Here is a 13,677-nt window from a genome sequence, read left to right as displayed (position 1 = left end):
AATGCATTTATGTGGCTTGTTTGATGCTGCTTTGATATTTATCATTTTCAAATTTTTAATATGCATATACATACATCATGTCAAGCTCTACACTATGTTTTGTATTGCTTTTGTGTGCATAAATATATTTTTGACACTAATATCTTAGAGGAATGGGGTTCAATTTGTTTTTAATTCAACATAGATTTTGAAATACTTGAGGGTACAAAATTCTATAAGTTAATATTAGATTTGTTATTGTGTGTTTTTTTACAGAGTAGAATCCCTCAAGATCATGATGCATATTGTCAAAAGGATCATACATATGATGATGAAGACTGGGATGATAGTGTTCAAGATCCAGACTACACTCCACATTTAGATTCAGGCAATGAAGGTGAACATAGAGAGACCAAAGACATAGAGGAAGAGAATGAAGATAATAGTAATGTACCTGAAAAGTTAGATGGACAAACGACTCAATATAAGAAAGGAGGTAGACCTAAAAAGGGGAGAAAACGAAAGCATGTAAGTCAAACATGTCAGTCACGGAAAAAACTAAAAGACAGCAACAAACCTCATTTCGTAGTTAAAGGTACTTACTGTAGTCCCAAGAAATTCAATGATTTTAATTGCAACTGCCCCAAACGATGTAAAGACAATGTTAATATTGATTCCAGAAAAAAAATGTTTGAGAAATTTTGGGATTTAGGATCTTATGATTGCCAGACTGCTTTCATTGCTGCACATATTCAAGAGGTAAATGTTAAAAGAAAGAGGTCATCATCTAACAAACGACAATACACTAGAAAATACGAACTGGATAAAGTGAATGTCTGCAGAGAAATGTTTACTCATACCTTGGGAGTATCAACAAAACGAGTCAACACATCACTAAACAAAATTCGCTCCGATTGTGTAACTGACAAGAGAGGAACTCACGGAAAAGGTGTGCCTCGAATTCCTCCAGTTGAAATTCAAAAAATTAAGGATCACATCAACAAGTTTCCTAGGTATAAATTACACTACTGTCGGCGAGTGAGTGGTGATACAGAATACCTATCTACAGAACTTACAGAATCAAAAATGTATGAATTATACAAAGAGGAAAATGAAGGAAATGGAGCAGTAAGTTTTAGTTACTACAGAATGATACTTCACAGAGATTTTAATATCAAACGGAAAAAGCTGAAAAAAGATACCTGCAATGCATGTGACAGATTTCATGCAGCAATGCAAAACTGCAACAACATTGAAAAGGAAACAATTATGAATGATTTAAATGTGCATCAGTCAGAAGCTGAAGAAGCAAGAGATGCAATGAATCATGATCTTAAGACTGCAAAGGAATGTGAAAATGTGGAAACATTATGTTATGACATGGAGAAAACATTGCCTCTGCCTAGAATCCCAACAAATATAATTTATTACAAGAGGCAAATATGGGTTTATAATACTGGGATACACTCTGGGAAAGAATCCAAAAGTTTATTTTATGTTTGGGTAGAAGGCACTGCCGGAAGAGGTGCCCAAGAAGTGGGTTCCAGCTTGCGAAAGCATATTGTTACTCATGTCGGAAGGAATGTCACAGACATAATTTTGTGGTCTGACTCGTGTGGGGGCCAGAATAGGAATATCAAAATGGTACTAATGATGAGCACATTGTTTGATGAACTAAACTCACTGAATTCTGTAACACTTAAGTATTTAGTTTCAGGTCACACTTATCTCCCGAATGATTCTGATTTTGGCGATGTGGAATCTGCCCTAAAACAACAACAGCGACTATATACTTTGGAGGACTACATAAAGGTAATGTAAGGATGCCGTAAAAAGAGAAAATTTGTTGTGACACAAATGCAGAATGACGACTTTAAAGGGACCAGTGAAATAGAAAAAGAGATCACCAACAGGAAGATTGACACAGAAGGAAATAAAATTAACTGGCTCACAGTTCGTCAAATCAAATTGGAGAGATGTAAACCACAAGTTCTTCAGATGAAGACCAGCCATTCTCAAGAAACTTTCATTGATGTTAACATTAACAAAAACAAGCGACGAGGGAGACCCTCAGATGGATTTCAATCATCTAAATTAATTTCCCTGTGGCCTGAAGGAAAGCCTATAAGTAAGGAAAAGCTTAAGGATATTAAATCTATTCGTCATCTTATACCTCAAGGAGTCTGGCATTTTTATCAGAAATTTCAGTCAAGTACAGAGGTTGAAGATGACATAGATGGCTTTGGGAATAACGCAGACTTCACAATGGAAGATGAATAATGAATTGCTTATGTGTTTTATGCTGAAATGTGTATGTAATAGTTTCTCATAACCAACAGACTTTTAAGAACATTTTTGTGATTTATTTGACATCTCATATGGTATAAGTTATGCTTTCAGGGTATCTGGCATTTTTAACACAAAGCTTATATCCGACAGGTGAAGAACACTTGCCAGATTGTTTTAAGACTGATTATGTAGATTTGCAATGGACAATTACTGAACGATGGGTATTAAGGTAATTAAAATGGTGTATTATTTGTTTGACAACATGACCATGGCATTCATGTTCCATTATACTTGGTTCTTTTTAAAGAAACTGTACTTTGTTTTATTCAAAGAGAACCAACAGCCATTTTTACTGATTAAACTATGATAGGAAGAGAATTCACAATGTTATGCATAATAATAAAGCAGCTTATTATACATGTTAAAATATTTTACAGTGATTTTTTTATGTAGATGTTTCATTATTTTTTTGACATATGGAAACTTTAAACAGTCTTTTCTCAGTTATGACTGAATGGCGCTTGGTTCCATTTATATAAAAGCCGTCCATATTATAGGTTATGAAATATATTTACTTAAGTATATTATAAAAGCCCGAAGGTGATAACTGAATAAAATAAATTGGTTTAATCAAATGCTATTTAAACCAAAATATTTAGGAACCTATAAGCCTATATTTGTGATTTTTAACTAAAGATAACATTAAAGGGACTAACCCATACATTAGCATTCGTGTTCTACAGTCAACGACCATATAGCGGCATAGCTACAGTAAGTAGAAAACTTGTTAGATGCTTTAGCAATTTGATTAAATCGCGAATATCCTGTTAATGCATCACATAAATTAAAAATCAGACTGAAAACAGCGCACATATAAATATGGCACGGGAATGTTTGAGCATAATACGCATACCGACATTCCTTAACCTACAGCTTTACACATTTCGAAGACGCATAAAAGATTGTTTCTATACCGGTACTTGCTTAAGTGCGAAAGTAAAAAAAAATAGTAAACTAACATGAAATAAATAATGTTCAAACTTACAATTTATTCACCACATATAAAAATCCAAGTACCAAAATACTGCGCAAAAACAAAAAATATTACACAAAGACAAAGATTTCTAAACTTCAGTGCCAAAGATTATCCACCTATTCAGTGCCAACAAGCATGATGGGAAGTTTCAATATAATGTCTCAGATACATTTCAGAATCAACCACAATGTAATATTGCCAAAGGAATCTTGCTGAAATGTATCTGAAACTTCATTTATAGACATGAGTACTATGTGTCCAATGAAATGTTTATGAAATATTCCAGAAACATGACAGATGAAATGTAATCTATTCGAAACATAGTAATGTTACTGCAATATCACATACATGTTACTGAAACATTGTGTGCTGTATGGGTGGCGTCTGGCTCTGGCGCGAGGGGAGGTGTGAGCTCCCTGTCGCGCCAGAGTTTCTAAAGTTCCGTTATTCGTAAAAAATTATATTAATAACAAAATGTAAGTGGCTCTAAATTCACACAATAAAACTTAATGATTAACTTAATATATATGTTTTAGAAATGACATGTAACAAGTTTGTATAAAATAAGTTTGAATTATCAGAATCACACTGGAGACTGTTCGTCGCTTGATGACTGCTCCAGTGGTGAATGATAAATGCTAATTTGGGGCGGTTTGAGTTAAGTCACATATTACACTATTGAAATCAGGCTGAAGGCCTCAAGGGGAGCACTCACAGCTGTTTTAGTAAAAAACTACATGTGAGTGACCCGGGCACTCCTACGTCGCACTTGCTCACTGCATGTTGCACGGTGTTGTTAATTTAAAGTGGCGTATTCATTAAGTGTAGTGAATTTACCGTGTACATGACCCGGTTTGTCTTGCCGATTAAGTTAAGGGCGTTGATAATACCCAAGTTATGCGGCGCTCGTCTGACTCGGGTGGGCCATGGCTAGGTGTGCGTTCCGTTAGCGGGGTCGGATACTGGCGGTTGCAGGTTGGGCTTTAGGGTGGCCTTCGGCCGGACGACGTCATATTAATAAGTCAAAGTTCGTGATAGATTGCAAATATGTTTAGATGTACGGGAAAAAAACTGTGCGGCGTGACTGTTACTGATGACTGCCGTGACGCGGCTGGATTGCGAATACAAAAGTCATTACTTAGGATGGTCTTACGCCATGTTGCCTAAATTTTGGTTTTGGCATGATGATGTCTGCGCGACAGGCGCGGAGTGACCGTCCCTGGTGAGCGCCGGAAGGCAACTGCCTAAAAAGCACGGCGCGAACCTCCGCCAAAACGCGTGGAGTGCGGGAAAACAACCACGACCAGTTATGGACTTAGTTGTTAATTTGAGATATACAATAATTATTCTACAATGGTATACAATTCTTATATTTTTTTATTATCTCTAAAATTGTTATTATTTTGGTTTATGGAAAGAATAGAAAATTACAAAATTTTCACACACTAACGCATTACCACACCCGGCCGGGTGCTTCGGTTGGCTTACCGTTCGTCGCGGCGCAAATTACGCACGAGCGTATTCGTTGCACACGCAATTCGAGTAAGTGATGTTGCGACGTAATGGCCTGTGCGACCCAGGGGGAGCACCGGCGGCTGGCGTCATAGTTAACCATTAAAACATTCGATAGGTTAGTGCAGCTACATTAAAAAAAGTGTTAACATAATGTAAATGGTTGATTTGGTAAGATACATTTGAAATAGTGTCAATGGCATGAACAGTTAGTGCTAAGTTGGCTACATTAGAAAAAAGTGCCAACTTTAAAGTATATTAAATGGTTGGTTAGTGACATTAGAACTACCTTAAAAGGGATTGAATTTTTGATTAGGTTAGCGACATTGCAAATACTAAACGTTTATCGGAACAAGTAGTGCTTAAAAGTACTTTTTTTAAAAATTTTTTCTACAAAATCACTTCACATTATTTTGTGTAAGATAAAGGATTTCTGCAGTCAAAATAATGCCGAGATAATTATCAGAAACGTAATTAACAAGTATCAGAAACAATTATCTACGAACTTTATTTTCCTCATAAAATTACAAAAAGTACTTAACTGTTTTTTTTTTTTTTGTTTACGAACTGTATTTCCTATTGAAGACGTTTGAATTTTGGCAGGTTTATGTAGTTGGGTTTTAAAACTTAATTCAGATAAATATAATTACTGGGAAGCAGGCACAAGTTATTAATATTATCAAACATGATCAAAATGAATGGGTAAAAATCATATCGTACTAACATATGTAAGTAAACTTTATTTGCAGGTCGAATATGCTGATTTGTTTTTTTGACAAGCTGTATAAGTACGAGGTAATTTCGCTCCAAATGAATAGGGTAAAACTGAGCTAATATAAGTCCCGAAATTGAATTTCAGCGCGATCACTTCTATGAAATAAGGTCGTTTAGAACCGTTTTCTCATTACAACACACACACACTTAATCCAATGTTTTGGGCGTATAATTAACATGACGTAGCCATGAGGGAATTATGAGTTGTAAAGTGAAATTAAGTTGGCTATCATGAAGGTTGTTAACAAAAACAACTTATCTGTTTACAAAAGTAGTAAAGAGTTGCAAGGAAGGGTTATGTCACGCATTGAAAAAATTTATTGGTTGTTTAAGATAAAACCGAAGATAGGGTTTGGAGACTGGAGACGCTATGCAGGACACAACAAGTGGAGCAACATCAAGCACATCAAGGCGTCGAAGGACTCGCAGAAGGCGACAGTGTTCTCGAAGATGAACAGGATGCTGAGACTGGCCGTGCAAGAGGGCGGCAGCGCAGACCCCAGCCTCAACTCCAAGCTCCAGCAGGTGATGGACCAGGCCAGGAGGCAGAGCATGCCGATGGCCACCATACAGAACGCCATCAGGCTGGCGGTGAACGCGAAGGCGGACACGAAGGAGTGTCTGCTGGAGGTGAGCGGGCCCGGGGGCTCGGTGATCCTGGTGCTGCTGCTGACGGACAACTTCCAGAAGGCCAAGTACGAGATCACGCCGGTGGTGCGCAAGTCGCGCGTGGCGACGCTGTCGGAGGGGGGTCGCTGGCGACACGCCTTCGACCTGAGGAGCGTGGTGGAGGTGCTGCAGGAGCCGCACGTGTCCCTGGAGACGGCCGTGGAGCACGCCATCCAGGCGGGCGCGGAGGACGTGGACCAGGTACAAGTAGACGAGGCCACCTCCGTCCTGCAGTTCTCGTGCGCGCTGGGGCGGACTCGACACGTGGAGCTGGAGCTGGGCAAGCTGCACTACAAGGTCCTCTTCGCGGGACAGAAGTACATTCCCCGCACATTGGTGGAGCTGAGGGAGGAGGACATGGAGGCACTGAGCATCATGTATCAGAAGATAGAAGACTATCCAGATGTCATAGCAATTTATGACAATATAGCTTGATGTTTGTTACACTATAGCAATATAGGTACTATATACACAATATAGCAGTTGTTTGTTATCATTCGGTACTGTCGACAGTAGCATTATCTTAAGGTTCCATACTTTACACACTAATGATGATTTTAAACAGGTTGCAGTTTTAAATGAAGGTGAATCAACCAACAAAATAAGTCTTGTGGCATCTACAATTTAACCTAGGCCTACACTTTGTTATTTTCCTTCTGGGATGTACTATTGCTAGCAGTTTTTTTTCTTTTCTTTTCTTTTAAATTATTTTATTTTCCGCTGGCTTTATTGAGTCAGCATAATCTTAGGACAAATTTATGTTGTGTTGGATATGAAGCTTAATATCTATTCTCGTGTAGTACCTTCTGCACATGCAACAGTCGTCTTTTGCATTAGTTCTTACTGATTTCCTCGGTCTTCATTGCTTTCTCCACAGTTAAGAATCTTAAAATATGATAATAAAAAAAACCCTCTGTGGGATGACTAAAGGCCCTGTCACACAGTCAAATATTTGTCTCCAATATATTATTTGACAATAGAGTTGGAGGGTTAGTATTGGAAAAAAAATGGCTCCCAATTATCTCCATCAGATAAATTTGGCCAGTTAACCTCAAATATGTTTTAAATCATGTCACACTATCAACTTTTTTTTTCGTTTGAGCATTCTCAACATTATCAATTTTTATTCATATTATTATTTTTACAGTGCAGAATGGAATTTTTGGACTTATTTTTTTTAAGTATATTACAATTTTCAAAACATCAATAAATTTAACCCACAATAATACCTGTTACATAATAAAATTAATGTTGTCATTTTTTAAAAGATATGGACACACATTTCTTGTTTACACATAACATTATTTCGCACAGGACAGTCATATTAACAATATTAGTGATCTCATTTCAACTTTATAACCTCTTTAATGTGTTCTTCGCCATTTTAAAGATTTGTTGCGACGGAAACAGACGTTTTACCATTTTCGCTAGGCATGACTTTGATTGGCTGATTGTATGCAACATCCGACCTGTCTTGTGTGTAAAATATTTGATGGAAACTCAAGCCATCCAACTTGTCACACAAACATGACTGCGCTAGTGGTGTCATAACCCTCCAACTTTATTTGACGCAACATGTTGGAAGCGAATCTTTGACAGTGTGCCAGGGCCTTAAGCAACATTAATAGTTCTCAAAAATATTTTTTTTAAAAAAGCCCCTTAAGTTAGTTTTAACAGTTACCATGAATTGACCATTGACTTGTGAAATGGATGTATTTTCAAGTTTTCAGTCTGGTTTTATTAAGCTTGAATGAGCCAGTGTTACTAAATGCTGAAGTATGCGGTAATGGACGTCACACACAAACTGCATGCTAGGAGAAACAGCTAATGCATTGTGCAGGCAGTAGTCACACACTGCCGTAAGTCCATGTGTGTTTGGCGTGTGCAAAACTGGATTTAAAATTAAATAGCTCATAATGTTTCTTACAGTATCCATAAAAAAGGGGGTTGTCTGTAAAGTCGGTTAATGGACGATAATTTTACGTGATAACGTGAGTGGAAGAGAGATAGTTACGTCACAAGCCGAACGCTTAGGCCGATGGTGCCTCTCTATCGCTTGTTCCGCGCTTTCGCTTGCACGCTCGGCTCAGGCGGAACGTGACAATGAGTCATGCTTTTTCGTGCGTGCAGCCGGCGTTCATTGATTTATAAGATGTTATCACGTCAAAAATTGTTTGTTTTAGAAAAACTCTTTTACCATAATATGTTGGTCAGATACATCATTCCTGCTCTATGCTGGTTGTCATAGAATAGCCCCAGGAATGGACAAAAAAATGACTACATATATACACACACACTGCAAACAAGCCAATATTAGCTGATGTTTAGACAACAGAGAGAATTTCATGGAAGGAACTTATTCAGAAAAAATGACAGCACTGACACAGTAAACTGATAAGGCGACAGTTGCTACCAGAACAATAAATACAGAAAAACAACACTCCAGGCCACCAGAGAATACGAAATCAGCAATGAAACTAAACAGTCATTGAAAGCCTACTTTGTTCATCAGTGTTGTGAAATAAAGTGTTATACAGTTTATCCGATTTAAGTTACATATCATGTATCCAAGTTTATGCATTCATCCTGATGGTATTGGCCTTGTGGTACATGATGCTTTTTGCTTTAACTTAGGCTACTTTAACTTATAGGCTACATCCAAATATAGACATCTACACCTATCAACAGAGGAAAGTTAGGATCGAAATATCAAAATATGAAAGTAAAATTATACTATCTAGCGAATTAACTTTATTTAAAATTAAAAAATCAATAACAAAGTTTCAATGCTGCAATAATTATAGATTGCGATACCAATACAATACTGATAACGTCACCAATATGGCATCGCTTACGTCATTACCACCCCTACTAACGGGATAAGCAGTTTATTAAATAGTAAAGTATTACTATAGTTGATGTGCATGGCTAGCTAAAGCATACTTGGTAATCTTAAATTACATCAAACCAGAACTGCTAGTTGTCTGGTAGTGTGCACATTCGAGAAGTCTTTGGCTAATGGCCTTATATCAGTAAAAGACAGTTTGTTATAAAATATTTGTTCATCGAAAGAATAGGTTCTGAAATGATTTTATAACGAAAATATTGTATTTTCACAGTGTCAGTAGGTATAGTTGAACATGAAGCTTTGTTGATGCTTGATATCGAAGACTACAAAGGAAACAAAAAAGTTGCTTTAAATATCCGCCCATAAACAATAATCACGTAGATGCATGGCAGTTTTCCTTTATAGATTTTATGATCACAACATAATGTGTGTGTGGTTGCTTGAAAATTGCAACTAAATAGTTATAGTTAAATTAATGGTGCTCATTAAAAATATCAGTACTCAAGCAGACTCAAAGCTTCATTGAAAGTATTCTTTTTAAACACTCCAAACTTCTTCCTCAAAGGTACTTATTTAATTAATGTGTCTGCTGGCCTGGTGCGACTGGTGCCTGGGAGGACTCCTGGTCTGGGGCATGGGTGCAGTTACTGGCGAGTCCTCGCAGGTAATGAAGTCGAGTGGGGCGGGAGGGCTTGAATGCTTGAATGCTTGAATGCAGGTTGGGTAAACTCTTCGCTAGAATCACAGAAAACCCTGTATCTCGAAATTCCAGAATCATGCCAAGAATGTTTGTTAAATTTCTCATATAAGAATTGTACTCCATTCGTTCATCCGTCCGCTTCCCTCAAGTGCAAGGCTAAATAAGTTAGCATATCACTGTCTGGTCCTTGAACAAATTGAAAAAGAAAAAAAAACTCAGCTTTATTTTCATTTAGTCTTGCTGAGAATGATGGTAATTGTTCCAGGCGTGCTGCTGTTAGCCATCACTGTTGACTGAGACATGGCAGAAGTATCGTAAAGAAGTTGGCAGGACTGGGGCTTGCTTACAGTTGCGAGTTGCGCTCAGCTCGTGGACACGTTTGTGCAAGACAGCTCGTCAGTCAGGGAGGTCGTAGTTGCGAGTAGGGCCGTGCTTCGGGAGATTGCTGGCAAGCACGCTAGCTAGTCAGCGCGGGAGGTCGTTGTTGTGATTGGAGTTTGACGGCACCCACACTAACTGTCAGTCTGGGAGCATCAAAAGAACCCATTTGTAAAGAAATAGGAATGTTTTAATATAATCAAATTTCAATGATTAAATGCTTGAATTGTAACGAAATAAATCAAAGGAAAGAACTGAAATGTGTGGAAATGTTACTTTGCGAGTAGGGTCATGCTTCACAATATTGTTGGCACCCATGCTAGCTTGTCAGTCAGGAAGGTCTTAATTGTGAGTGGAGGTCTTTCTTCAGGTAATTGCTGGCACAAGTATTTGCTTTACAGTCAGGGACGTTGTAGTTGCTTCAGGAGATTGCTGGCTCCGTGGAGAAATCTCAACACAGAAAATTATAAATATTGATTTGTTTTTTAACTTCAACCATAGAATTCAAATATTTTACTCTTAATGCATTTTGTATTTGTAAAATATTTTTTTTGTAGGTAGTCTTAAGTATTGCTCTATAAGCATTGTCAGGTCAGTACTTACCGAATTGGTTTGTGCTAGGAATTTCTATTAATAAAAAAAAAAAGACGATGGACTCAAAGTTTTTTCGTTTGGAACATTCAGTCATTAAGAGATCAACAGAAACACTGGTGTTAAGAAGACTATACAGCATTAAAAATATTTGATTGAAGTGACAGATATTGTGACTATGTATTGTATAGTGCTGTGGAATATATTATTTTGTGAGTGTTAAGGTGGATATGTGGTGAACTGACCTACACGTCGTAATAAGTTTACCAGTTTAACTGACGTTGATAAAAATGCTCTGGTGAAAGTTCATCCCAAACTGCATTTAAGACCCGATATCCAGTGAGACCCAGTTCCGATTGGTTTACTAAGTAAAAGAAGAGGCGAGAACTACTTACCTTTATCCAGCGACCAGTCGGAGAATCATCGGCAGTCGCAGTACAGAATTTTGAATCCTGTGTGTTCTGCTGCAGCGGAAAGATACCTGCTCTTGAAGAGTAGTCACACCCTGTCTCGAGCTTCGTCAGATCCCAGGACTATTGTCGTTGTAGTGTGGCGGAGACCAGTCTACTCACCATCGACCAACGGCGAGGACTACCAATTCCAAAAAGTAGGAATTAAGGTGTTCCTAAGAGTAATTGTGGATTTTAAATAAGGTAAATTGTGTTACGTTGTTACTTGTGTAGCGGTATTATGTGGTTTGAGTGATCTTGTGTAGTGATGGAATGCTTTTAGCTAACATTCAAATGAAGTCTCACTTTATCTTCTGCTTTATTTCCTCATATTAAATTTTTACTTTTTTTGTGACCTATTTAAGTGCTGTGATTCAATTTTGCCGTTTTCTTAATACACTTAGAAGATACCAGAGATAGTTTCTCTTTAACGTTATTATTGAACAATGACTCTATCAATGCTGCTAATCCAAGTAACTGTTAATACTGATACTCAAGTGTCTAAGTAAATAATTTTGCATACTTGAACTGATAATTAAAGAAAAGATTTCTACATACTTCAATTGATAATAATCTCTTTATTGGTACGACCACAACATTTACTTATTATAATGTAAGTTTAAACAAGTAATTGAAAATTTAATTATCTTTTGCATACTCTGATGTTAAATTCTGTGCCGATTTATTTTGAAAATCATAAAGCTGTGGTTTTTCTGAACAAATTATGTTTACGTCATTTCATTTCTTGAGTAAAGTAACGTTCTTAAAATTAAATGTTCTCAATGGTCTGCATTGGCGCCCAATTTTCAGTAATTATATCACTAATGTCAGTATTTGTGTGTGTTTAGCTGGTATTACTGTATCCAAGCATAAGTGTTGTTCAAACTTAGTGAAACGTTTTTTTTTTGCATAGTAGCGAACATATTTAACTTGAGACATAGGTTTTGTACGCAGCTTTTTCTCACTTGTAGAGTTTAAACACACCCTTGCATGTGGAGAGAGACTACAGCATGCACACTAGCTTGTCAGTCTGGGAGGTCATAGTTGTGAGTGGGGGTGGGGCATTAGGGGGATTGCTGGCACGCATGCGCTCTTGTCAGTCAGGGAGTTGGTAGTTGTCATTGGTGGTCGTGCTCTTTGGAAGAGTGTTTGCTTGCGTGCTAGCTTGTCATAGTTGTCATTGGGGGTCGTGATTTCTGAGTTTCCTGTCATGCATGCAGGCTTGCTAGTCAGGGAAGTCGTAGTTCAGGAGATGGTTGACACGCATCTAACTTCACAGTCAGAGGTCGTAGTTGTGATTGGGGGTCGTGCTTCGGGAGACGGCTCTTTGGAAGCAGCAGACAACCAAAAGCAAAGTGAGGAAAAGTATGGTAGTTATTTTTTAAAAAAAAATTAGTAACATAAAGAATTTTTTTGCAGTCCATTGAACAAATAAATTAATCGCTTAACTATAGGAGACTTAAAATAGTTTGTTGATAAAAACTTGGCAGCAATAAATTTCAAAATTGGTTTTCTCTCGTCTTTGATTGTAAAATTTAAAAACCTCTGTAGGAATTTAGAGCATTCTTTCTAGTGACGATAAGGCAATGATTGATTACTATATTTCAATTCTCGAACTAAAATTTTAAAGATAAATCTTGGCTGTGATATTAGTTATCTTACAGATGCCCTCTTTGTTCTTGCATCTACCTGATTCCAAATTCCCAATACATTTTAAATAATGTGCCACATTTTAATTTTACTAAAGTTGTAGATCATTAACACAAATAATTTATGTTAAAAAAAAGTAAAATATGCATCTCTAGTCTTCAGTTGGCAGAGACTAATATATTACAATTATGAAGGTTTGTTAAGGTTTGTTAAATTATAAAAATTATTCCAAAAGGAAATTGTATCAGAGAACTCAGGATATCATTAACAACAGTAGCCTTAATACTGCTCAAAGTTCAAAAGAAACATGTTTTGTAACATTGCTCAATAAATTATTTGTGTTGACAATATAATACGTCCATGTCTTAAAATCTGATTGTGGAGACACAATCATGGTCTGCCGATCCTCGGGACAACTCACAAGTTGTCGCGGTTCTTCTGCAGACAACGATCTCATGGTTATGTTTCATAGAACCTGCCTTGTCTCAAAATATATTCATGCCCATTTATTTGGAAAACAGTTACACTGATGATCAGGTCTGGTAACACAGATTGCTTGCTTCAAGTTTTCATATATAACCAGCACACACACATGCCATGGGCTGTTCAAGTATTACGTAAGCACTATAGGGAGGTGGGGGGGGGGGAAGGTCTTTGCTTTGCTTATTTTTGATGACATGGGGGGGGGGGTTGGGGAGGGTGTCTAGATGGTGATTAAGTCAGCAGTAGTTATTTACTTTTTTACACATATGGCAACCCACACATTGTCTATGTTTGAAAACGAAACGCAGTTTTGGGAATT

General features: G+C 37.3%; 1 protein-coding gene across 1 annotated transcript; it reads left to right on the top strand.

The window, feature by feature from the left end:
• Nucleotides 1-5,700: 5,700 nt before the first annotated feature.
• LOC134533663 (translational activator of cytochrome c oxidase 1) lies at nt 5,701-11,584 on the top strand. The gene has a single exon (XM_063371208.1). The coding sequence runs from the start codon at nt 5,822-5,824 to the stop codon at nt 6,692-6,694; it is 873 nt and encodes a 290-aa protein (XP_063227278.1). The 5' UTR covers nt 5,701-5,821; the 3' UTR covers nt 6,695-11,584.
• Nucleotides 11,585-13,677: the final 2,093 nt, after the last annotated feature.

This window comes from Bacillus rossius, chromosome 7 (genome assembly GCF_032445375.1).
Source record: "Bacillus rossius redtenbacheri isolate Brsri chromosome 7, Brsri_v3, whole genome shotgun sequence".
Lineage (NCBI taxonomy): Eukaryota > Metazoa > Arthropoda > Insecta > Phasmatodea > Bacillidae > Bacillus > Bacillus rossius.
Note: the sequence above shows the minus strand (reverse complement) of the source record. Positions and strands in the feature narration are given on the sequence as shown.